This window comes from Hyalella azteca, unplaced genomic scaffold (genome assembly GCF_000764305.2).
Source record: "Hyalella azteca isolate HAZT.00-mixed unplaced genomic scaffold, Hazt_2.0.2 contig15610, whole genome shotgun sequence".
NCBI classification, from domain to species: Eukaryota; Metazoa; Arthropoda; class Malacostraca; order Amphipoda; family Hyalellidae; genus Hyalella; species Hyalella azteca.
In genome coordinates this window covers 103,687-131,613 of record NW_025945453.1, presented here as the reverse complement: position 1 = coordinate 131,613, position 27,927 = coordinate 103,687, and the positions used below count along the sequence as shown (strand labels likewise).

At 35.2% G+C, this 27,927-nt stretch overlaps 1 protein-coding gene across 1 annotated transcript; it reads right to left on the bottom strand.

Moving 5' to 3' along the window:
* Positions 1 to 69: 69 nt before the first annotated feature.
* On the bottom strand, positions 70 to 27,446 carry LOC108679209 (CSC1-like protein 2). Its single transcript, XM_047884562.1, has 18 exons — positions 27,104 to 27,446; positions 25,715 to 25,797; positions 22,737 to 22,775; positions 18,209 to 18,352; positions 17,057 to 17,248; positions 15,907 to 16,137; positions 15,126 to 15,206; positions 13,888 to 14,014; positions 12,946 to 13,112; positions 11,928 to 12,023; positions 10,680 to 10,830; positions 9,998 to 10,191; positions 8,984 to 9,175; positions 8,028 to 8,164; positions 6,819 to 7,102; positions 6,336 to 6,507; positions 5,776 to 5,906; positions 70 to 3,015 (listed from the first exon to the last, which is right to left on the bottom strand). The coding sequence occupies exons 1-18, from the start codon at positions 27,329 to 27,331 to the stop codon at positions 2,584 to 2,586; spliced, it is 3,081 nt and encodes a 1,026-aa protein (XP_047740518.1). The 5' UTR covers positions 27,332 to 27,446; the 3' UTR covers positions 70 to 2,583.
* Between the last annotated feature and the right edge of the window lie 481 nt (positions 27,447 to 27,927).

Here is a 27,927-nt window from a genome sequence, read left to right as displayed (position 1 = left end):
CGTCAAGTTTCAATTAGAGGAATGCAAAAAACACCGATTTTTTTTAACCAATTTGGATAATGAAAGGAGTTGCGTAGCGTTGATGTATTTACGATTATGCGTGGCAAGTGTATCTTCGAGAGGAATAACGCGGATTTCTTACAGCCTGAACGAGGTTAGAAAAGAAAGGTTACATGGTAGTTAATTAATCAGAGCTATAGAGAGCGAGTTTCAAATTGTTGACGTCCATGTTAACGTTAATTCACGAAACAGACGCGGAATGATCAGGTTTGTCGAATATAAAAGAAGCACATACAATCTACTGTTGCAAATCGGGAAAATAAGGTCACTCTGAAAAATACATATTCGTCACAAAACGCCAGTTAATCCTAAATTTTTAACGCAATACTACTTATGAAAATGTTGACTACAAGCGCTATACTAGTTCTGCAAGTAAGGAACATTGAACGGGAGAGCGGAAGCAAATGCAGAAAGATAAAGTGCAACTAAGAGCGCCTTTTAACATAAAATATAGTGTCATTCAACATAGCATTGTACAGAAGCTCTGGAAGTAATTGTGTTATGAACGGTATTCCAACAACGCGCAGACGTGGCCAAATCCATTCATCTCCATATTTTTGCTCGCACTTGAATATGCTTAAACCTATTATTAACATAGCGTAACACTCAAGACCAAACAACATATGCATTAATAAATATATTAAATTGTTGATTAAACCGAGTTCCTCCAGAAAAGCCGGAAGTAGTCGTTTCATACACTATCTTTTGCAGGCTAACTGGGCAAGATAAGCTTATATATATATATATATTTGGTACTAAAGCATTGCAAAAAAGAGAACACACACTCAATCAACTTGTTATTTGTAAGCTATAAGACATCTTTCCTGAAGGAGTTCCCATGTGATCCAACGTTAAAAAAAATTAGGTACGATAGTGCAAGTATTTATGCCGCTTATAAGGTATCGTTGTCATGAGAAATTATTGATACAGTCTCTTGTTAAGAATGATTTCAGGTTTGAAACGATGTGCGCTCATATTTTAATTTGTACATTCAAATGGAAGGTGTAAAGGGAAAGGGACACATCATAAACTGACATTTATGATGATGAATATTTGAGCAGTTAACGAATTATTTTCACGCTAAATAGGCAAAATCAAGAATCAGGAATTACCTTTGTGTTAATCATGTAGAAGAATCATTGCTAAATTGATCAACCTCGACAGATACAAAGGAACAAGTTATTGAAACAAATATCAATCAAGGTACTACCTAAATAAACCCGTAATCAGCTCAACACGCAGGGCATTCTTCCTTCACGCAGTGACAAATTGAACAAAATTCCACTGCAAGAGGCTAGTTCAGAAATAAAGTCCTTAAGTGACGTTAACTACTGTATGCTGATGATAATAACGAGCGATTTTCTTCATAATATGACGGAAAAAGTTCAGGGGTTCATTATGACATTCGAAAGTAATTTTTACAAATTTGAATTTGGTGAAAAGAAACAATCTTTGCATGTATTGGGACACAACGAGTAGGATTTAAATATACATAATTAAGTCCAATATATATAATTTTCAGTCGCGTAGTACTAACTACATAAACATGAATTCCATTGTTAACTCGGCCAAGTAAGTTCTTATCTTTAAGTAAATATTTGGTCACTTTTTTTATTTAATTTTGATGATGGCATTAGGCCACATCATGATGCGCTAGAGTAGGATTTCCCTCCGGACAGTCTAATAAAAACCGGATGCTTATTAATTATGACAAGACGAATAAGGCTGACTTCTCAAGAAAAACACCCGAAAAGAAGTCTTATGTTAGAATCATCAGATCATCATGGATGGGAGAGCATAGAACGCAGCACTGTGAGCCATAAAATACGAGGCAACCAGGCACTTGAAGAACGTTTCTCAAGGTTCGCTGGAAAATTCTATCTCTCTGGAATATGTTCCGTGTATCAAATTTTTATAGAATAGAAGTTCGCAGCAAAGTCGTCAATTTATTTGATAAGCGTAGTTAAAATCTTCGTTCCAAGAGGTCAGATTAATAATAACTTTCGTGAGCGTCTTTATAGTGAATATAAGTTAAAATAATTCGAATCTAACAAAGATCGTGAAGACAAACTTTTTGATTCTACGAGAAAAAGGCAGATCAGGCCACAGCACTCTCTCTATAAAGAACGATACAGCCATGAAGTTAAATGCAAGATTCAAAAGCTACAGTTAACAGAATGGCAAGAATTGTTAGCTGCACTTTATGACCTACGGTAAGCGTCAAAGAACATGGATATACTATAGCGCGCACACACAGTTCATGTTGCAAATCGAGTTGAGTTCCTAAACTCTAGGGCATGGAAGAGGAAATTGTAGAATTAACTCTTTTGAATAAAGCTGTTTTAGATTAAAATGTTACTCCACGCATCAGTTTCAAACTGAGACTATAAATTTTCTAAAGCGAGCATTTCGTTCGAGCACACGCATTTATTTCACTTTATCCACTATATATTTCTAGCTCCGTGAGAGTACATAAACGATTATTTAAATTTGATTAGCTTTAGGAGTCACACATAACGTAAGCTACACGGGAAGATCGCCCTGTTCAGTTAAAATTACTTTTCGTCTCATAGGTTCATCACTTGCATCTTCAGCAAATACGTCTAAGATGCTTTGACCTTTACCAAGCAGCGCGGTTTTCATCGAAGCACGAGGATTGCCGGGAGGCTTAGGAAGACTAGGCAACGGTCCTACATCTTCGCCACCGGTATTTGTTTCAGAAGAAATAGGGGTGGTTTTAATGCCACGATAATTTTGTTCATTGGTTGATTTTGACTCTGGCTGAGAAGAAATTTTCTTAGCGTCCCGTGATTTTGGTTCCCGTTGGTTCATGCAATTAACACTTGGTGGCTGATGCCTGTGGTGTGGCTCACAGGTCGAGGATGAATGAATTACGGGATCATTGCTGGATTCAGACGAAGGGACGTGTGTTGGCTGATCTGACGACGAGAGCACCTGTTAAATGAAGAACAATTTCAGTTATATGATAGGGCATGCAGGCTTATTCTTAACCCTCTATCGCCTGACATGAGTAAGGGAGCAATATTGTCATAAGCCTACTTCCCAAAACGGATACGTTCTAGTGAGCGCACAATGACTTGCACTGATGTTTGCCGCCACGTACGACAACTTTAAAATGTTCTCTGTTGCGTATAAACGTCCTCAGGTTGCTACACTCAATAGTTTACGTATAATTTTAGTTGAAAGTTATGTTCCCGGAGATTGCGTACAAACGTCCTCAGGTTGCTACACTCAATAGTTTACGTATAATTTAAGTTGAAAGTCATGTTCCTGGAGAGAGACATACGGCGGTAGAGGGTTAATTCTGTGGGAAGTATTAGATCTTTAATTTGAGCTGTAAGCGACTTGTTTTAATTACATCCTATGTTTTATGAGAAAAACTGCATGAATACATGGGTCTAGATATTATTTTTTAATATTTATTTCTTCCTTTTGTTTTATCAATAGGTCCACCCAAAGGTGTACTCGCGAACAATATTCTCAGATAATTAAATTATAAAAAGGCTTTCATGTTTGTACAAGAAAGGGTATCAAAATAAACTTTACGCATCGGATTTTGAAAATATTAATATTGATAGGCGCCACGTGACTTAACAGCACGATGATTTAAGTAAAGTTTGATAACTCGGATTACAAATTAAGATTTTCTTCAGTCAAAGAAGAAGATATAGTTGTATTAAATTAGAATTGTAATACAAAAACTGTGAACGAAGTTTGAAGACTACATTTACAATGCAGTATAATGGTTTTAAAAGATGGCTGAAAGACTTTCTAATGCAGTGTAATGGTTTACAAAAATGAGTGTTAAATGTGGGCTGTAGATGATAACCAAACATGTATCAGGTTAACACGTAATGAGAATCAATATTATTGAATGTGAAGGAAAACGAAACATGTATCAAGTTTACCTTCAATAACGACGAGTATCACACGAGTGACATGATCACACCATGCCGGACATTGGTAACTGTTAAAAAATTAAAATAAAGCAAAACTGGAGAAAACAAGAAATGGTTCAGCAGGCAAATTCAGCACGAAAAAAATGCTATATAAATATGAAAAAGGAAATAAATTTTTTTATAAAAATAATAAAATGACAAATAATTGGATATGATATTGAAAAAGTTTCAGAAACGAAAATTTTCTGATATTGGTTAGATCGTAACATTGAATGGATCTGAAATTGCATACATCGGCAAACATGGAGAAAAGCGTCGATAAAGGCAAGGGTAAAAGCATGCAAACACAAGACACAGGTTGAGGTAGAAAAATAATGGCATAACAAGCAGGTTCACGAGTTTCAGGATTGAATTTAATTGTATACCAGAAAATACGAGAAAACCAGATGCGAGAAAAATTAAGTCAGGCTGAATACACTGTGAAATTTTCATACTTATAGCAATGGATTTTGCTACTGGGGGATTCTTAGAAGTAGCAATTACGTCTTTAGAACAGCAAAAAAATTTTTCATGCAATGATTTGAAGTTTTTAATGCCCGTCCAATGAACTCTAAATGTTATCACAGCACATTGGTTTTGGCAGGACCCAGAATTTTAGCTCCCAACACTTAGGTGGCAAAAAAAAAAGACGCAACAACTTTCTAGCAACATTAAACGGTAAAAAAAATAATATGAACTTCACACACCTAATATTACAAGCATTTGTATTAGGATCTTATGAGGCACGTTATTAAGTTAGTATTTAGACGTAGCACATTACGACACAACAAATAGCCCATAGTTTATTTTACTGCAGCAGCTACCCACCGCTAGAGGGAGAGTGGGGAGTAGAGGGGAGGGCAGTACGGGTGAACTAGAGGATCGTACGTACCTCCCCACGGGACGGGGAAAATTACGCTTCAGACTGAAAAAATTGTACAGGACAAGCAGGGTGAGGGAGAGGAAGGGTGAGGGGAGGGGGAAGGGTGAGGGGAGGAGAGGAAGGGTGAGGGGAGGAGAGGAAGGGTGAGGGGAGGAGAGGGAGGGTGCGTGTGGAAACTAATAACCAAAATTTGAATTTCGGCAGCCATTACTGAGGAACGAAATCAAGTGACTAAAAAATTTGTCTGTCAAATGAAAAACCGGAGGTTGGTTTACACTAGGCTAAGAATATAAGTAAATTAGACTTGGTTGGAAAGAACGTGGAAATAATCTTAATAAAATGAAAATAAATTCATATGCAGGAAATTTAAAAAGGTAAGCAAAACTAGTGAATAAATTAGTGAAGAAGAATTTCCACTGATAATCTACACTATGTAAGAGAATGTGCACGCCTTCTAGAGGAAGATGTAAAAAAATTTCAGAGGTGCAAATAAACAAGGGCGCGTAGCAGGCACTAAAATATGATGCCGATGTATAATAAATTCAAACTAGAAATAAAAATGTAGCAATCAGAAAAACTCGACCTTGACCTTTACCAAATAATAACGTTAGGTGCTAAAATATGATCTGTTAACTAGCGCTTACGATTACCGTGGTTAATTTAGCGATGAGAGTTCTATTTTAAAAATCGGCACACTAACATCGCTAATAGTTACATCTAACAAAAATTTGGAACGAACAAATCTGGTCAGATTTTGCACGCGATCACTGCAGGGTTAAATTCAATATAATCCAGGGCGATCACTGCAGGGTTAAATTCAATCCAGGGCGATCACTGCAGGGGTAAATTCAATACAGTATACATATAATTCACCTCGTTCCTGTTAACAGTAAGTCCAGCGTCTCCAGACGCAGGTTCGAAGTCAGTTTCTCCGCCGGTGCCGTAGGTGCGAGCGCCAAAGAAGAAGCGGTCTTCTTCGCACCCTGACGCTGCGGTAGCCGCTCCTGTATGTACATGCAAGGCTTACGACCAAATTACCAACGCAGATATAAAAATCGAACAGAAAATAAAGTGAGACCCGATAATATTTTTATTGCAGTGTTCGATTCAAATGGAGAGACTGAATAAAAAAATTCTTCTGGTATCAAAACCGTAGCCGCAAGTCTCCAAACCATGAGCTTGATATTCACGCTTAACCTCTGTCACATATTCAGAGACTAGACCACAATGTTTTGTTCTCCTAAAAACAGGAGAGCAAGTAAAATTCAATGACATATTGATCACAAAATGTCACAAAAATATGAAAACTGAAGCTTCAGTTCCAACAGTAAAAAATCTGAGATTTGGCTCGCCGTTGCTGACGCTGCAGGAGATCGTACATACGAGACTTGGTGTTTGCTGACGCAGCGACAGCTGATAAAGACGAGACTCACCGTTACTGGCGCTGCTGTTGGATATTTTGAGGACATCAGGCACGAAGATCCCTGACTCTGGTCTCGGTCTAGGCGATGATGCAGGCCCGGGAGAGTCTCCTGACGCGGCGGTAGTGGCGCTGTCGCCGGGTGTTGCCTCGTCGCCATCGGTACGACCATCGCACTCGGAGGTCTGCAGCAACAACGTCACTTTAGAACCTTGAATTATTCGAAATAAATCAATAATAATTGAAATTTTTTAGGTATGAATATCAGATTTACATGGTTTCTATGAGATAAGAGCTCGAGAAAATTTTCAAGCTTCAATTAAAACCTTTTCAAGCCTACAATACTGAGATCCTTGAACCAGAGGGAAGCTAAGATTCGTGATGACGACAAGCAGCGTTTTCGGAACATCATAATTTTTCACCTATTACCGCACTAGAATGTATTTTCTCTAACGATATTCATAATTCAGTGCCCAATAACCTATAATTCCATCACCTTATAGTCGATGGGGCTGAGATCCTTGAACCAATGGAACCCTAGATGCGTGATGACGATAAGCAGTGTGATGCAGAGCAGCACGAGGCTGTAGATGCTGCGTGGTTTATTGATGCCTTGGCGCACCACCGAAAAGAACAGCAAGCACAGCTGCAGCAACACGATCGACACCATCACGAAGTTGACGGCGGTCGCGTGAATGTTTTTACTGATACGCGATGGCCCGTACGCGAAGTAGATGTTGTATTTGTCAACAAAATGCTTGAAGATCATGTACAGCAAGCCTGGGGACAAGCAGACGATGTTAGTTCAAGATACAGAGGGAACAAAGTGCTTGAAGATAATTTGCTCACTGGTATTGACAATGAACAAGTTAGGATTTTAACTTTAGAAAATAATTTCTGTGACCGATATGAGTAAGCACACTAATTTTTGAAAACGCAATCGTTATTATGCTTGTAAATATTTTTAAATATTGTAATAGTGTATAATGGTTATTAGTGAATTTAGGCTGTGTTTGGAGATACATTACAATATTGTAATGATTATTTAAAATTTCAACAGTATAGGATCCTAGGTATATTTGAGCTTTGTTGCGAAATTCATTTCAATAGTGTAACTATTATTTAATAATCCAACAGTAATCAGTAAACTTAGGCCCTATTCGGAGGTTCACAACAATATTGTAATGATTATTCAATATTCAAACAATATTATAACTATCAGTAAATCAAAGCTTATATCGTTGGTCAGCTCAAATCGCAAGTTCACCAAAATTTAAAAACAGAGAAAACGCAAAGAAAATTCACTATATTTCCCATGGAAACGTTTGGGAAACCAGCTCCATTAACAGTTCCAACAACTTTATGGACTAACAAGTACAAATTGTTTGAACAGATGATGAAGTTGTTCTCTGAAACGTTTTCATTGGAGATATGATGTCACTTTGTGTTTTCTTTGCTTTTAAATTCTCGGTAACTTTAAGAAGGTTTTTATTCATGAGGTACCAAATCAATGTACTTGGCGTTTTCTTTGCTTATAAATTGTCGGTAACTATAAGCAGAATTTTATTCACGGCTTACCGAATGAATGAAATTTGTTTCAAATTGTTAGTAACATTAAGCTAAATTTCATTCATGAAGTACCGAATAAATGTACTTTGCTTTAAAATTTTCGGTAATTTTAAGCATAATTTCATTGATAAGGTACCAAAAGGCGTGACGAGAGGGCAGGAGATGGAGTATATGATGGTCATGGCGAAGATGAGCAGCATCCACGCGTACTGAACACCGAACTGAAACTCGTAGAGGATCGCGCGCCGTACACTCGCTGTCTCCGCTTCTGATCTGCAATATTGACATTATATAGTTATTTATAATATATACATCGAGATTATATAGAGTTACATATAATATATACATTGAGACTATATAGTTACATTATATGCAACATAGATTATAGTTATTCTATTCGAAACAACTAATAGTTTTGAAACGCATCATAAACAATAGTTTTGATATGCAAAAAAAAAAAAAAAGATTTGATATGCATCATAAAGAATAGTTTTGGCATACAATAAAATAGCTTTGATATCTAATAGTTTATTTGATATAATAATTCATTTGGAATTATAACTAAAATTTCAGATATCGAAACACACCACTTAACATTTATTATGAATAATAATATTCAAGGATCAAATGTTGGAATGAAAAATGCCTGCCTGACAAACTTTAGATCAATTTAACGCCTCTGATTCACAACACGAAAATAATATTGGATCCATATTTCAAGCTTAATAAAGGCTTTATGCATAAATGTTCCCTCTGATCCCTCTCACCTGGCGAGGGCAAGCCTGATGATGTACATGAAGAGTTCAGGGAAGCGTATGAGCTCAAGAGAGGTGCCTATGAAGACCTAGTATACCCAGCCTATTAAGATAGTTATGAACAAATGTTACTACCTCTGATCCCTCTTACCTCGCGAGGTCAAGTCTGAGTTATGAACAAATGTTACCTCTTATCCCTCTTACCTCGCGAAGTTATGAACAAATGTTACCTCTGTTCCCTCTCACCTCGCGAAGTTATGAACAAATGTTACCTCTGATCCCTCTCACCTCGCGAAGTTATGAATAAATAATAAATGTTCCCTTTGATCCCTCTTACCTGGCGAGGGCAAGCCTGATGATGTACATGAAGAGTTCAGGGAAGCGTATGAGCTCAAGAGACGTGCCGATGAAGGCAGACGTGATGATGTAGTTCACGAAGAACGCGCCGTTGTCGGGCAAGAAGACGCACTCCCAGCGGTACGTTGAGTTAGTCGTCGGGTCTGCAATCCATTCTACTAATGCTTTCGCACTGCAAGAAAAGTTTATCGGTTTAGAATTCAGTTTTTTGGGAATTTTTTGTTTATTTTGAAATTTTAGAACGGAAATTTCATACATTTTCATCAATTGCGGTCATTGAATCTAATTTTAATAAATTTAAAAATGTTTTTTCAGAGTATGATATTTGTCAATTTACAATTCAGTTTATTTGGTCATTTCATGAATATCTTGAACTTTTAGAACGGTAATTTCATACATTTTCACCAATTTCGGTCATTAAATCTATTTCAAATTAGTTCAGAGTACGATATTTTTCGTTAATATACGAAGGACCAAGGACGCTCTACAAAACGGAAGATACTGCCGCAAACTAGATGCTTATCCCTTGTGATGAAGTGTCGTGATATTAAAAGGGAAATAGATTGAAGGGTTAAACCGAAAAGCGAAAATAAGGAGACTGCATCATCAATAGCTTCTGGAACCATTTAAAAAAATATACACGAGTTGCCAATCTCTTCCTACGTCACACACTTGCGCTAAAAGCAATTCAAATTTCAATCCAAAGAAACATTCAATTGAGAATGGAAGAAAAAAAAATATTTATAGAGAACTGATTTTCAATTGGTTCCATAAAATATTCATTTCGATACGAGAACGGCGACTTAAACTACGCTAGCGAGACAAGCGTCATCGCCGGTGTGCGCATTTGCATTGAAGCAAATGCACACAAAAAACAAGAAGCAAACGTGCATGAAGATATGAGCATAAAACGAGAAGCAAACGCGCATGAAGATAAGTGTACGTGTAAAAAAAAAACAAGAAGCAAAGCGCAAAAAACAAGAAGCAAACGTGCCTGGTGAGGCCGAGAGAGGGCAGGATGATGACCATGAAGAGCAGGAAGCAGAAAGTTTTCCTCATGACGGCGTGGTTCTCAGCAGACCGCGTCCAGTGCGACATGAACTGGTCAGAGTACGCGACCAGAACTGGCATCAGAGCCGCCATCGTCCACAGCAGCAGAGTCGGGAAGAACTCTGACAGAACCGGACTCTGGAAAATAATTAAAATTGCAATAAAATCTTCAGCAGCTAAGTCGGAAAAAACTCTGACAGAACCAGACTCTGGAAACTAACTCGAATTACAATACATTCTTAAGCAGTAGAGTCGGAAAGAATCGGACTCTGGAAAATAACTTGAATTACAATACATTCTTGCTTGTCGGTTGAATACCAATGAACCAACCATCTGCTCGAGCTTGTCGGTTGAATACCAATGAACCAACCAACTGCTCGAGCTTGTCGGTTGAATTCCAATAAACTAACCATCTGCTCGAGCTTGTCGGTTGAATATATATCAGGATTCCGGTGGAAGTATAGTAGCTATTTTAAACTATTGTCAGTCCTGAGAAGATCCGGTCAAATGACACGATTTTAGATCTTCTGTGAACAAGGCACGAAAAGTAAGAATCGGCGACAGGCCACATCAGGCCTACACTTCAGCGCCGACATCACCATGTTATGTTATATCAATAAACTAACCATCTGCTCGAGCTTGTCTGTAAGGAAGACAAAGTCTAGAGAGTTGATGATGACAGCGGGTGTAGTTAAGAAGAACAGCACAACGAAGAGAATAGCGTTGATGATGAAAGCCTTGGCCCACCAATGCCGCGTTGTTACCGACAAATTCTTCCTGCACATATAACATATCTGGTTACTTCATCTTAGTAAATATAGAAATTTAGAAATAAAGAAAATTTTAAATTATTTTAATTCTGCTAGCTTGAATATACGTGAAAATAATCACAGTCTTGCGTAGTAGATAATTATAAATAATTACAAGCCTGAGCTAATATTACCCGTAATAGTGGACTTGATCTAATAATAGCATTAAATTATCAGATTTAAAGCGTGTTTAAATAATGCTAAGAATTTATAAGAAGCATCTATGAAAGCCATCGAGAAATGATTTAAAATTGAGGAATTCAAACCTAGACTAGAATATCAAATATGTCTAACAACCTTAATTCTACATGGATGCTACCTAATTATTGGTCATGTACCGATTAATATTATAGTATATGTACCAACCTTAATACCTCATTGGAGGCATTACGATTTAAACACAAGGATAGCAGTTGTATGAAGGTCTTAATGAGAAACTAAACTGAAGGTTGGTTAAAGCTGCCAATTCACGGAAGTTAAATAACTTTGTGGCATAATTCCTAATAATTTGTTTAAATTGTTATGCCTAAAAGAGATTCTTTAGCTACAACGAGCTTATAGTTTTTTTATTTATCAAACCACCTAAATAAAATCAATTCATAAATATTCAGTCTATCTATCAAGTTAATGTTGCCAAACAGCATTCACAACTGCCACTTTCACAACTGTTCACAACTGCCACTTTCACAACTGCTACTTTCACAACTGCCCCCTTCACAACTGCCACTTTCATAACTGCCACAACAACTGTTCACAACTGCCACTTTCTTGGTCTCTCGATTACTTATTTGATGAATGCAAAAAATGATCATGAGTTAGCTTATGTTTTATGTACCAATAAATATTATTGATCATGTACCGATGAATATTATAGTATAAGTACCAATAAATATTATTATATACCAGCAAATATTATTATATACCAATAAATATTGATAAATCGTGAGCTTATGTTTTTTTGTACCAATAAATATTCATAAATAGTGAGGCTTATATTTTATGTACCAATAAATATTATTATATACCAATAAATATTCATAAATGTTGAGCTTATGTTTTATGTACCAATAAATATTCGACGGCGAAGGAGCAGCGCGAACAATCCAGTTGTGGGGCTTCAGGTCCGCAGATACGGACGACCCTGCCGGTTCTCCCATACATCTGGCGAATTAAATTAAATTTCCAAAAAAACTTTATTACTTTATTCCTACTTCAGTTAAAATTATCACTGCAAATCTTGGAAAATCTTATCAAAAATCTTACCAGATAATCGTGAAAAATTATCAGAATCATGAACAGAATTTCATGTGCAAATAACATTATGATTTTTTTTTGAAAAAAAGATATTAACAAGGATTTCCTGTAGGAATGGAGGTTTAGTTTTTAGTAGAATGGAAAAACTTTTTCAGTCCTGACATGTTTAGTCACAAACTAAATGAACAATATAATGCTATATAATTCGTCAGAGACCTCAATATCAAACAAAATTTGTACAATGAAAACGCTTCGAATTTGAAAATAAATTTGAGAGGAAATATAGAATAAACCAAATTTTTACCGCTATTACATAAATAATAACAATCAATCAATACCTGAATTTGTCTTGTTCATTCAGCAGGCATCAGACGAAGGAATAATGTCAAATGAACGTTGTTTCAACAAAATAAAATCGTTAAATCAACGTCATTTGCTTGGAGGGGAAGGATGACTATAAAATAGACGAGATTTAGGGTCTGAGTGAACCAAATAAAGATCCCCCCACTACGTAACAGATCTGCAGTCAGATTTCAATCCCTGCGGAAAGGATCACTTTCCGTGGCAGGGCCAAGGCTGTTCAACATCCTACCAAAGGATCTAAGAGAGGGGGAGTTCACCCTGGAGACCTTCAAGAGACAACTAGACGTGTTCCTGAGCACAATCCCAGATAGACCTCCCCTGCAACACTGCCAGCGGCGAGAAGCAAGCAACAGCATCGTGCATCAGGTGGCCCAAATGAGGGCGGATGAACGATAATCAGAAGCGGCGATCCATCGTGGCCTGGGACTGCTACGTCCCAAACAAATACCAAGGAAACACCACGCACCTGCAAGGCACGGACTTGTGATCCTTCATAACTTTCATCGCACTTTCTCTGGAGTCGAGCGTTACGAAAGCGACTCCCGTAGGACGCTGCAGAGCTTTAACTTTCTCCGTCTCCACCCTGGCCTCGAGGCAGGTCTCCAGCTGCGAGTAATACTCCAGCGCATCCACCTGATGAAATACATAATTACTATTTGCTATAACATTAGCATTATGTATCAATAAATAGTTTGGTGCTAATACAAATAAAGGCGTAATATAGGTGCAGGTGAGAGTAATGCTCCAGCGCATCGAGCTGATGAAATGGACAATTAACAATTTGCTTTAACAATTAGCATAGGTCACAAAAAATAGATTGATGTTAATACAAAAAAGGAGTTATATAGGTACCAGGTGCGAGTAATATTCTAGCTTGTCCAACTAATAGGAAATACAATTTACAGTATGTTGATAAAATTAACGTCATATCATCTTCACTCGTATTTTACTACCAGAAGTTAAAGACTTTAGCTAAGTAAGTAGATAGATGCTATCAAAATTTAAAAGAGTCAACTGGAAAAGGAGTTTAATTTTATGGCATTAAATACCTAACACAAAAGAATTATAGTATACTTTAACTTACGATGGCCACACGTGAATCAATTCAATCGTTGAAAATCACAAAATAGTTCAATATAAACCCGGTTTAGACATCTTTGTAAAAAAAAATTTCACAAAATTCACCAAAAACTCGAATGACCTTTGCGTTTCTACTTAAATATATACTATATGAGGATGTGTACGTTGATTTAAATCCATGAAATATTATCTGAAAAATTATATTGTGACATACATACCTTAGGACAGCCGAACATATCACAGCAGCCACATACACTGCATGTTGTAACATACCTTAGGACAGCCGAACATATCACAGCAGCCACATACACTGCATGTTGCAACATACCTTAGGACAGCCGAACATATCACAGCAGCCACATACAACACCACATTTGTATGGCCGCATGAGTAGACGCTCTCCGGTGTCTTGTTCGTAGCCCTCGCAGTACAGCTTAGCTTGGTGCGCCAGCTCTCTGTATAATTAATTCAGTAATAAGTAATTAATTCTCTGGTAAATTCAATCAGTAATAGGTAATTTAATCTCTTCAATTAATTCAGTAATTTTATTCCTTATTAATTCAGTAATTTAGTCCTCCTTATTGATTAATTTTATTCCTATTTTTGTTGATGGGCTAGCACTCTGTTGAATTCAATCAGTAATTTTATGAGTCATTTGATTTCTGCCTAAAAATGTAGTTTCATAAGCCAATAAATTAAATTTCATATGCTTGATGGGCTAGCTTCCTGATAAATTAATTCAGTAATTTTATTACTCATTTGATTTGTGAGTAAAAATGAAGTTTCACAAGCTTGATGCGCTAGCTTCCTGTTAAATTCAGTAAATTCATTGCGATTCAGCTTGGCTTGGTATGCCAACTCCATGTTAAATTCATGCAGTCACTTTACTGTTTACTCCCCATTTGATCTCTGACTGTACGTGAAATTTCATTTCAGTCCAGCATTTCTTGTTAACTTCATATAATTTTATCAGCATTTGATTAGACATTTTTTATTAGAATTTTACACCCCAGCAGTGTAAGAATCGGAATATCTATAAAGAAGATCATTGGATTCTTCATAACTCAAATTCGAAGAACTGATTGATCATGGATATTATTAATGATCTTAAATTTGACTATCAGCTGCCCATTAGCGTACCTACTTTTTTTTAGTTGATGCCAAACACAATACAGTCAAAAGCTCATTAATGTAATGTAAGTTCAACAAATATTTAGTTGATTGGAGAAACGTTTTATCTAACTATCTTAATTTTATTTCATTATTAGCATGAAAAATAAATAACAAATTAAACAAATCTAACTATGAATTTATATGGCAACTGCATTTCTATATGGCTAACAAATTATTTTAATAAATAATGTATTATTTATACATTATTCATTAAATGAGGTGAATCAAGAGGTTCAACCAAGAAATCAATGTGGACTATACAACGAGATAGATATTAAATTAAAGAAAAAATCAAATTATTAAATTAAATTATAGAAACGTGAAGATATATATTATTTATTAAATATGGTGAATGACCATGAAATCAATGTGGAATATGCATGAGCAACTCACCTCTGGCTATCGTAGAGGATAAGTTCTTTTATCCCGTAAGCAAATTGCACATCCACGACCTCAACATCTGGGTAGGCCTCCCTGCAGAAGGAAAAAATTGAACAACGATCACTTTTTCAGTCATAGTTAAAATACTAATGAATAACGAAATTGTTAGCTGATACAAAGTCTAAGAGGAAGTGATTGAAATTATACACTTGAACTCAAATGATAATTTTCATTCATAGTTAGAATACTGATGAATTACAAAATTGTTAGCTGATACAAAGTCTGAAAAGAAGTTAACTTTGAGTGATTGAAATTATACACTGATTTTTCTTTATTCAGAACAAATAATGTAAAGCAGAAGTAGGTAAAGAAAGTGGTTTCGATTCAGAGGTCCAGCAATTGGGATTCCATCTCGATTGACCAGAAGGAGTTTAACTTCAAAATTCAATCAAATCAACTTTAACTTGGATCTTGCCAGATGATTGTTCAAGTTCATTAAAATTACTATTGTTTGAGTTACCGTACATAAAATGAGAGTTCAAGTCCTCTAAAATAATTGTTTATGTCCTCCAAAATAATTTTCCAAGTTCTCTAAAATAATATTTCAAATACTCTGAAACGTGACGGCAAAACCATCTCATGTCCTCACTGGAAGTGCCTGAGAATCATTTCTTTATGGCAGGATCGGTCCCATAAAATGATAGTTCGAGCATTTAAAAATGATTATTCCAAACATTAATACACATATTTCAAGTCCGTTAGAATACCACAACAAAACATGTCATGTTCTCACTGGAAGTGCCTAAGAAGCGTGTCTTTATGGCAGGAGCGGCGCGGAACGTGCGTGATCATGACGGTGCGAGAGACCGACGAGTTAGCGCCCTCATCCTCGGCCGGGGGGGCGTTGGGGTCCAGGTCTGTGGTCTCATTGATGTTCAGTAGGCGTGAGTGGTGGCGAGTGAACGCGATGCCCAGCGGCAGGAACAGGAACGCCAGGGTGATGTGCACCCACATGAACGGTGAGCTGTGACCAGGGTCATCACTTCATTATCATTACAATTTATGGCTAATGGTTATGGTTATAAGTTACGGCTAATGATCATGGTTACAAGTCATGACTAATGGTGATGATAATTATGGCTAATGTTTACAAATCGATAGAGATGCCTACTTGAAGACTCGACACGTATAGTCTAGTCTTGCTATAAAAGATCACATATTGAAGAGCATAAAGTGCTGTACCCACATGAGAAGATAACTGCACTGGGGGCAATAATAGGAAATGATAAAGATTATATGAGCATTTACAAAAAGGAAGCAATTGACTATTGTGTCTTCACTTGAATTATCATGGCCTAAATTGGTTATAATATTAAATATGTATTGTAAAAGTTAGAGATTCAGGCTAACGGAAAACAATTTTAAACTTGAACTTGCACAACTGATGGAGATGTATTCACCTATGGGACTGATCAATAAGCAAATATTTACACCAAAATTTGATGCATGTATTTTTATAGCTGAATTATTTGAAGTAATATTGAAAATATGAGCCGAAAATAGTAACTCTAAATATTGTAAAATTTCAGTAAGTACACAATCAAGTTTATCTCATAATTTAAGGTGAAACTTTTTTTAATGATGTAAATCATTGCACTTCAAGGAATTAGCAAGAGATACTGATGGAAATATATGATAATTTATTATTAACTTACCAAATGAAAGTATTTTTAAGCAGATCAGAAAAAGAGAGATGTAAATGAGAATACTGTGTTCAGAAATCAAGTCAGACAGATTACAATCACTTCACGAAAATCAAGAAGGATTTGTTAGAAGTAGACTGAGGTTCTAATGAATTAATTATTACAATTAATTCACACCAAAATCAAGAAATATGTTAGAAGTAGACCGAGTGTCAAACGCATTAATAATTAAGTAATTACGTAGGGCTGAGGTTGGAGATGGTGGTGTGTCCGAAATCCTTTTCAGCACCCTCTAGCGTGCCTTGGAAGTTGATGGGCAGCACAACAGAGATGCAGATGACGCACACCACAGCCACGTACACAATCATGTGTCTCTGGAAACTCAGGTAGTGCACCGCATCACAGCCTGACTTGCGCAGAATGTGCTCGTCTCTGCCCATTGTTGCTTTATATAAGTCACTTTCACACAAGAGATTATTTATAGGATTATTTGCTTTATAGTTCACTTCATTATAGTACAACTTGGGTAAAATGTGTTCATCAATGCAAAACCAGAATTACTACATACATACACTTCTTTACTTCATATACCACTTCTTTCAAGCATTATATATTGTGTCATGGTTTTTACTTTTACTACTTTCTATCAGTCCATAATTGCATTAGAGAAGTTGCTCTTTCATGTAGGAGGATGCGAGAGCTTCCTTGTTTCATCTGGACCTTACAGTCATATTCTAGATTTTTTATTGATGTGCCAAATATGCAGAGAGGAGATAGTGTTATTATTGATACTTAAAATTTTATCTTTGTGTGCCAGCAATCTCTAGGTTTGATGTTCTTTAATCCTTAAATCATTTATTAACAGAATGTTTGTCAGGCATTTTTTGACTTGTCTGTGTGACAGCCAGCCCTCATACTGACTACCACTGTAAAATTTACCCATTATACATTGCTAGTTCGTATCAAACAGACATAGGTATAAATAACAGGCAGCTTTACTATGAGATAATTGAGCATGGACAATTCATACATTAATGCTAAATAAAATAAAAAACAACGAAAGGTAATTTATGTTCCATTATTTTACACAGGCTTCATTTTCAAAAGAATATCCCTGAAAATTCATCACAAATAACCTTGAAATGTATACAAATTCATCAAATTAGTTACTGAAATTAAGTACAATATGTAATACTATAAACAGAATTTCTCAAGTCATCACTAACACCCATCAAGAATTTTTCTTAAATATGTTAAAATAATCATATTTCCTGGAAGCATTGAAACAATTTACACAAAAACAAAATTCAGAAAAACTATAATCACAACACATTGAAAATAAGACTTGACAAAAATGTCCCCAGTTTCCATAAGCCATCACACGCAACTGACTTGATCTTGAAGAGCGCTGGTATCCATGATAAGACCCCCTGGTCAAGACGCAGGTTAAAATCATAAGAGGTGTAGGAGTCGCTCTCACTGCCTGAAGGTGGCTGGTTGCCTTCTGTATCTGCACCATAGAAAAGCTGTGTCCACCTGCATAACGTGAAAATATGATGAATGTTTTGTTTTTACAAGCACGATTGATCATCTTCATCATGGGAAATCATATAGAACTTTATTTAGAATGCAGACAAAAAATTATTTTAATCCAACTAACCAGTTTCTGATACTAACTGATTGAAAAAATTTTTCAAAAAATTACTACACCTCCTGGTATAACTCAACAAACTTCAAGTTAAGAGTTTTAGTTATAATTCAATTTTGAAAGTAAAACCAAATAAATTCAATAATTACATTTGAATTAAATTCAAAATAAATTATTGTTGGCTAGACCATCTATTAATAAAGAAACAGAATTACCTGCCAACTACACTGAACAGATATTCCATGCATGTGAAACAGCTTACAACAGTTGAGTTTATAAGAAACAGACAAATACCGTAGGCTTCACATATTTACTTAAAAATTGCCAACAACATGAAAAGGTAATCAAGTAGCAAAGAAGTTAGGTCATAACAAAACTGGTTAAGAAAAAAAGCTGTGGCCACAGAAAAGTAATGATCATCAAAACAGAATAGTTCAGTGGTAACCCAACAAAGAATATTAGGCAAACATGTACCTATATATGTTAGTATAAGATGACAGAATTTTCTCATTAATACGAGTACAATTTATGACCAGACCAGAGAATGCATAAAGTATTTTCAAAGAGTCAAACAATTCCTTACATGACATTTGTAGATCAAAAGGCAGGTTAATGAAGCAATAATAATATATTAACGACTTCCTGAATGTAACAAATTTCATTTTCAAGTTAAGAGAAGCATTGAATATTGAAATTGTGTTGGACATAAGTACATAATACAAGTAAATAGGGTATAACACAAAAATTTTAAGCTAGAAAGTTGCTATGTGATCAATCTCAAAGTTTAGACAAATCTGGTAGTTTGGAAATAGATAACTAATGGGAGTCCAATCCAAAATGATGAAGGTTTCAGCAATCTTTGGTTGGTTGGTTAGTGCTGTGCACCTCTGCATGATGACGACTATGGTGGGTTTCTCCAGCACGGTGCAAGCGACAGTCTTGTGAGTTTGTCTCAGGTGGTTCCCCTGTACTCCTGACTGTTAGTGGCAGCCTGGCAGGTGAGAGTCTTGTGGTTGCTAGTACAATTACTCCAAAGGATGAAGAAGTATAAAACCTTTAAAGTAAATTTTATAGACTACACCGGGCTCTTGGAGAACTTTTGCTTTTTGGCAGGGGCCATTATTGTCAAGGGTGTTGTTACCGGGGGTTGTAAATACTATTTTTATCGCACAACCTACCTGCAGCCGAGATCTTTATTCCTGTTTTACTCATTTTGCATAACATATTGAGAGGGCATTAATTTTACTTTGTGTTAGTTATTATTGTATCATTTTCTTATTCTTTTACAGTAATACAGAATACAGCCAGCAAGTGCGAGTAATAGAGCAGAGCATTGCAAACATGTGCCCCATAGAATAGGCATCATCACCTGTCCATGTTCCTCATAATTCTCAATTTTTTAACTGCTTATCTCTTCACAATCCTAGAAGTCTCTCATAAACTCTGTTGATCCCTTGTAATAAACTATGTAACTTTTGTTTTCAATAAAACTCAGAAAAGACAAACTTTAATTCCCCATTGAATCAAGAATTGCAATAAGCTAGTACAAGCTGATGACCAGTTCATCACACCTGTGTAACAATAGGAACACTGCTACAGTGTCACCAAGCTTGTTGAATTTATAGACTACACGGGGCTCCTGCTTAGATGAAAGCTCCCGCATAATGGAGCTGAGGTTCTCCAAGAGCCCAGTGTAGTTTACAAATTATGTTTCAAAGATTTTAGATTTCTTCATCATTTGGACTACATTAGAGTATTGAAACAACATAGAGACTGTCTCAACAACATTGAGACTGTTTCACCTACCTGTCTGGAGTACAGGGGAACAGCTTGAGACACAACACGAGACCATCACTTGCACTGTGCTGGAGAAACCATCAGAATTGTCATCATGCCGAGGCACACAACATTAACCAACTAACAATTGCTGTAATCCTTGTCTCTTGGCATTGGACCCCAGCTATCTATTTCCAAACTACTGGATTTGTCTTAACTTTGTGATTATTCACAGAGAGACTTTCTGGTTAGAAATGTTTATGTTGTATCCTATTTATGTGTATTATGTACTTACGGCCAACAAAATTTCATTATTCAATGCTTATATTAACCTGAAAATAAATGTTCTAACATTCAAATGTTGTTAATAGTTTTTTATTGCCTCTCAAACCTGACTTTTGATCTTTCAACGTCATCTGAAAACTTAGGTATATATGTGCGAGTGTTTGTGTAGATGCTGCAGAAATAATATATGTTTAAAAATTACTTTTTAAAGACAACACTTCCAAAGAATCCAGTGTCTCCAGTCTTACAGATGTACAATGAATTTCTCATTAAATTTTCATATATTGAAAAAATTAAATTTTCAATTTTTTAATATATAGTAAATTTTTTTAATATAACACTTTCTTCAAAATTATTTATTCTATTAATTGATTCATGTACTCAATTAGACAGATCAATTAGACAGGTAAAAGTGTGTCAAATATCAGTTATAAGATTTGTAGCTGACAAAATTATTTTATCAATTTTTTTAATATTGAAAAAAATTTTTTTTTTAATTTTTAAAATCATTTATTTTTACATTTGATTCATGCATTGTCTCCAACTTTACACAAGTGTGCAAAATTTCAGATCGATAGGATAAGTAGAAGTGTATTAAATTTTGATTACAAGATTTGTAGCAGACAGACAAACAAACAGACAAGAAGTGAAGTTAGAGAGAAGTGTTGTAAAAAATCAAGACAAAGCTGTAGAAATTCACTAAAAATCAAGTCAATTAAAGTAAAAATAATCACAGCATCTATATCGTTCAAAATTAGGTAAATTGATGGATAATATATACAACATGATGAGGAATCCACTTGATCACACTGGATGTTTCAAAGAGAATAATTTCTGAATAATAATGGATCAAATAAACACCATTCACACTGAAAAAAATTGGGAGATAGTGACTCAAAGTGTAACTTGTGCAGAAATAAGATTTGTATATACATACCGTATTATTTATGTATCAATTAGGACTAGAGAATATGATGAAGAAAAGCACAATAATTAGTGGCTCAGCCAAATAAAAATATTTGCTTCATAGAAAGTTTAGTAGCATATTGAAAACAGGAAAAAGTGTTGGTTATTCTGCAGCTTTGTTGGCAAGAAGTAATTAAAATACATGGCACACAAAATTATGGACTGAATGTTTCTTTCACATGAACACACTAACCAAATTGACATGTAAAGAAAGGACACAAAAACAAATGAAGTAGAGGAAAAAAGGTTATTGCAGCCATATAATAGAATAACAAATAAAAAAAGGAATAACAAGTAATTGATATAAATAACAAGATTAAGATATTATCTAGCAAATGGTTCAAGAAAAAGTAACCAACTAGTTGATCCCATACCAAAAATGGAAAATGATAGCCTAATATTTTCACATGCTTATTTCTGATCATTGAGTGGTGTACAGTATATTAATATTAAATTAATTGGATCACTCAGTTTTTTCATTATTATTTTAAGATATTAATGGCACATAAAAAACTGTTTTTGCTTAATAGGCAGAACTAAATAAAAGCAAAAGGAAGTAAAATTTTAATTTGATATACATTTTCTCTATTTAATCCTTTACAGGACAAGTTACAGTGAAAGGTAACTTGAATCGCTACTCAAAAAAAGGTAATATGTAGGCCCTGGTTTAAGCTTGAGGTTATACAGTAGTACCACAACTGTGACAGTTGTCAATCATCTGGTTATTTTTTCATGAATAATTATGGTCGCTACAATAATATAATAGTCAAACACAAAAATCTATGCCCTTTCTGCAATTGTTTCAATCATGGAAGAAATGACATTGCTCTGAGTATTATTAGCACCTAGTACCGTACTCTGAACTGTAACCACAGGGCCATATAATCCAAAGCTATTATCATTTGATCCTCACAAATGTTTTAACTTTCATCATTACATATCATGAAAGTCTTTAGTCAGGAAGCAGAAACATCCAGACCCCAAGTATTAAAGTGAATGTAGTTCAAGTAAAGTGGCAAATTAAAGTCAGTTCCTAATGACCATTCCATCCCATTTAGAACAGTTGGCATTTAGAAGGGAAACTAATTGAGAATATTTAATGACATCTTTTGCATACAGAAAATAATTGAATCTTGAAGAAATTTGAGAAACGAGGAAAAGCCCACATAAATTCTTATCTTTTGTCAGTATGAGTTTAAGAAAGTTTTCCATAGGCAAGCAAAACTGTAAAAAATTTTGACCTACACATTGTATTCACTGTAACCTAGTAGTGGCCCCTTCTTTCTGAAAAATAAAAAAGTAAAAAAAAAAAAAGTAAATAAAATATGAGAAATTAAATACACATCTCACTTAAATAAAAAAGAAAATCTGTATTTAGGGAATTGCAGATGATAAATGCAGACACATTATAATTCAAATGTTAATAAATTGATGCAAAAAAACATGCCTACGGAAGAAATACCTATAGTAAATTTGGAAGGTTATGGAAAATTTTTCATGGAATATTTTTTGTACAGAAAAATTTATAATCTAAATAATTAATCTTAAATGAGCATCACATAATCTTTTTGCAGGGAGAAGCATAAATGTTAAATTTACTGCTAGAAGAACTTTTTGAATGTACTACATTAGGGTGAATGACATTGTTTTGATTTTATTTCAGAAACATTTTGCAACCCTAATCACTTGGTATCTGCATTTAGCCTCCACATGTCACAAAAAACATTCAAATAATAACAAGTAGAATATGCCATCAAACTTTGTTATAGTCCTAGAAATATTATGTTGATTATGGTAGTAAATGCACTACCCTCAACTGGGGTGAATTCGGCCACCGGGGTGACTTTGGCCAATGTTTATGATTTTGTTTTGGGGCCATCTGTTTCTGTTGTAGGTGTGTTGTGTGATTGGAACAAAATGGTATCCAATGTAGTTTTTTCTTACCTATCGCTTGGAAACTGTTTTGTTTCAATAATTTTATATCCTGCTTGACCAACACAATCTGAATGCCACAGTACCATAAAGGAAAAAAAAAGCTGAGTGCAAACTTCAATATTTTGAGATATGAAAAGAATTTTGGAATCAGATTTGTTTCACTTATTTTGGTATCTTGTATAATGATTATTTCAATGGCTATACATTTTTTACCAAATGTAATATATATGCTAGAAAAATTAGCTTGCCAAAGTCACCCCATAGTATATGGGCTAAATGGGGTGACTTCGGCCAGCCAATAAATGTTTAGAATAATAGATTTTTCTTCTTTTTTCAGACAATATGCACAGCTATAAATGTATATTAGATTCTGTGCCATATAGGATATATTATGTGGAGTTGTTTAAGAAAGCATTGCAATTGATAAAAGATGGTGTTAGGCTGTTAGCTTAAGAGAAGCTGCTAATATTAGCGAAGTCCCTCGTTCATTTTTGAGCGACCGATGTGCTGGCTGTAATGCAAAAAAATTTAGGACAGTCTACTCTTTCACCTAGGGAGGAGTCAGATTTAGTATCCTACATTATTCTGCTTTCAGACTGGGGCTTCCCATTAGATGGTATGGATCTGCCTTTTATGGTTAAAAATTACCTTGACAAACAGCACTTTACGTAAGTTCAAGGGTTGCACCTCTATCAAGCATCATCAGTTTTTTGAAGAATGCTCAAGATCCCATGGGGACTAGTTAGTTAGTTAGTTTAGTGGCCACATGTTTACTAGCGCTTCAGCTATTTAGCTATCTTGCACCGAAAGTCATGTTGAACATCACCAAAGAGGTGGAAGGTCTCAATTATCAAAAGTTTCTCAAATCAAAAATTGTTCATCACCCACAAGGGGTGGAAGGTCTCACATGTCCAGCCTGCTGAAGCTGGCTCAAAAGAAGCAGCGTTAGCATCTCAAAGAGACGAAGTGACAAGGAAGGACAGGTGAAAAGTAACAAACGAAGACACTCGAACAAGAGGTCGCTTACACGGGATGTTGGCCACCCGCACGAGAGAGACAGAGAAGGGAAATATAAGGAATCCTACCTTTATAATAACTTAACCCCACAACTGAGACCTGTAGTCAGACACCGCGAGCTCAGCGGTGGGGCGCTCAGGAACAATCCCCCTAGGAGCGCAAAATCCCATAGGACTTCTGACGCGCACAGACGCACGTCAGAAGTCCCCCCTGAGGAGCCCATGGGGACTAGATTTTTTCAAACTTTCACATCCAGCTACCATTGAAATTGACAGAAAGCAGCTTTAATGAAGCATATGATTTGCAAATGTGAGTTTTATCTTTGAGTTACAATTTTTATAATACACAGTGGCATTGATTATCATTTTTTTAAAAACCCTACATGGCCGATGTCACCCCGCTAATGGTTGAATTTGGCCATGAAATAATTTTACTACGTTTTTACTGTGTTTAGCACATGTGGCCGGAGTCACCCCATCGCGGGGTGACATCAGCCAACCAGCTAATTAAAAAAATAAAATTATTTTTTGATAAGAGTGACATCATTTAGACATGACATATTTAAAGAAGAACCTTCCAGTAATATATTTACAAATTTACAATAACCAGTAACGCTTCATTCCTATTTTGTAGGAATTTGATCAGCAGAAACTAGTGTAATTTGGCCGAAGTCACCCCCAGTTGACAGTTCCTAAATGTAAAAAAAACTGAAATTATTTACTTAAAAATTATCAAGTCAGCGCCAGGTTCTAGTTGTGCAAGGTAGACCGTTCTTTGTTCGATTAGAACATGTGAGATCATGTATATATTTTATGCATTGATTGAATCACTGGGAAGTTTAAACTTGAATAGTCCACATGAATGGGATAGGTGCCAGAATGAGGAAAAGAACTACTCTACCAAACAGTATGATTGCTCAGCCTAGTAATATATAATTACATATTTACCAAGAAGGAGAATAGAATACATAGAATACAAAGCAGTTCAATGATTCCAGAAAAACATTAATTAATTTAGAGGTGCTTTGCCAAATATCTCAGCTGTCATTACCTTAAGCAATATTGAGACAAGATTACATGGTGAAATGCCTTCAATTTGCTGCTCAGGAAATGACAAATAATTTGTAAGCAAGTGCTGAAAATAATATACATGCATCGGGCAGAACCAAAAAAAAACACACTAAACACTCAAGGTCCTAATGAATTTTACTGCTTGTAAAAAGGGTAGTATATACACTAAGAAGCAGACATGGATACCAAATCAAGTCATACCTGTTATCATACTTCTGGACAATTGCCAATCGGCCATAGTTCCAAGCTTTTTTCCTCAGTATAGTGAACAGAGAAAGCAGGCACTGTAAACAAAATTAACATGACATTAGAAAAAATATAACTCAGTACTCACTGCAGTGAGTGAAAGGGAGTGCATTTTCTCATCTGTCTCTCTGTGAAGTCACAGACAGACAGATGGATGGACAGACATGACGAGCACAATAGCACCTTTCTTTCCATAAATGAGAAAATGCACTAAAAATGGAAAACAACTGATGCTAAATTTCAGAGAAACATTTTACAATGTAGTGGTAAATTTATCATATAAAAATAAATCTTGATTGCTTGGTAACAATCTTACTTATATTTCATTTTTATGTCATTTACATTTCAAATTTAATATCATTAAAAAAATAAATAACGCTTTCACAGGCAAATGCTTATATCCATTAACTTTAAATCTTCAGTTAAAATTGCCATTAATATCCACTGCTTTGTGTGTGAAGATTATGCCAATCCCAATTCATCTCCAAATGGCATGCTGAATAATCAACAGCACCTCCTCTACCCCACCAGCACACATGAAAATTTATTGATCACTTAAAAATAAATAACAGACCAAACACTTGATGGTCTACACAACTTTTTAAATTGTACATGAAGAAACATTTTTTTGCAATTTTAGTTCATTCACTATTTTGAACATTGAACTAAGATACCATAGTTTTCATTTACATGCAAAAATTAAATTTCAGAAAACATAAAATATTTCAACTATGTGACTTCATAACGATCAAAAAACATTTCAGCAGTAAACATAACTTGAATTTAGTCACTGTTGACAGTAAAAAAAAAGTTTTTTTGAACTTTCAAGTCTACCTGCAAAATGGGTAACTCTAGAGTAATCCTTAAAGCTTGAAATTAATCGACGTTGTAAACACAAATTTAAAGTAGAAGTTGAACTTTGAACTGGAATAAATTGCAGAAACCACATAAATCACATGAAGTTTACTTTGATGATTAATTTACACAAAAGTAATTACAGTGTAGCTGCTATTATTGTGTACAATTATTTATTCATCACAAAATCAACTGCCTAAGGCTTGAAGAGAATTATTATATACTGGAGGGTAAACTACTTAGTATTATCAGTACAGTGACCTGTTTTTCACTCGGGTGTTGCAGGATTTATAACACATGATATGAACAACAAAAAAAAAGTTATACTATTTTACAAAAAAAAAGGTTAAAATTATGCAGGTCCTCTAGAACCAGGATATACTGCTCAGTACATAATGAGATTGAGAAATAAAGGAAAAATATTGGGAACATGGGGTTAAATACATCAATTCAATTAAGAACATTAAAACAACCAAGAACAGTACTTACAATCCACCCAATAAAATTGATGAGCAAGTTCTCAGGAATTCCTTCATAGCCACCATAGATAATGTGAGTTTTGTTCTTGACAACATATTGGTTGCATTTCACGGGATCCTCCGTGAATACTGATGTACTTGACTCCGTTGATTCTAACGGAGTAGCTGGCGGCCACATTGTGGGGAATAGTGTCACTGGTAACCCAGTGGGAAATAATTCATGAGATGAATCATCCATAACTAGTAGTTCTTAGGCAGAAACAAGAGCAGATAAATTAATATTCTAGTATCTAAAATTGTATTCCCAAAAATGAAAGTTGCCCGAGTCATCAAGGCATACTTCTGAAATTAATCATCTCTGCACATGCACAAGTATTTAATTTTTAAATCTTAGAAGCAAATAAAAAATAAATGCACAGTTTATTCAAAACAAAATAGCAACTGAAAATATGCTTATAAATTTGTCTATTCTCTAAAACAAATGACTTCGCCAACCAAATTAATTTATATTAATTTTGAATTTGAGCACATTCTTCAGTAGCTAACAATATTCTTCGACTATGAAAAAGCATTGATGATTATTTATCTAATGTTTTAATTTGGAGATGAACTTGGTAGGGAAGAGTACGTTAATGAAAATTTCCTTCTTGGAATTGAGACAAGGTAAGAGAAGCATATTCAGGCTAGATAGTGGATATCTGTCAAAAAGAAGAAGCAATGCACCAAAAAGTTTATATTGCACCCAATGAGAATGGAGTGATAGGCCATAGATATGTTTGATGATGTCTCTACAAAGTTACAACTATGAAAAGCCTTCCAGTCAAGGAAAATAAA

What these genes read in the sequence shown, in the direction of transcription:
- LOC108679209 (XM_047884562.1), bottom strand. Translation starts at nt 27,331, where the DNA reads ATGGATGATTCATCTCATGAATTATTTCCCACTGGGTTACCAGTGACA. An exon ending in TCAATTTTATTGGGTGGATT is followed by an intron (nt 25,798 to 27,103) that starts GTAAGTACTGTT and finishes TTTTGTTTACAG; the next exon opens with TGCCTGCTTTCTCTGTTCAC. An exon ending in CAGACAAGCTCGAGCAGATG is followed by an intron (nt 10,192 to 10,679) that starts GTTAGTTTATTG and finishes ATTATTTTCCAG; the next exon opens with AGTCCGGTTCTGTCAGAGTT.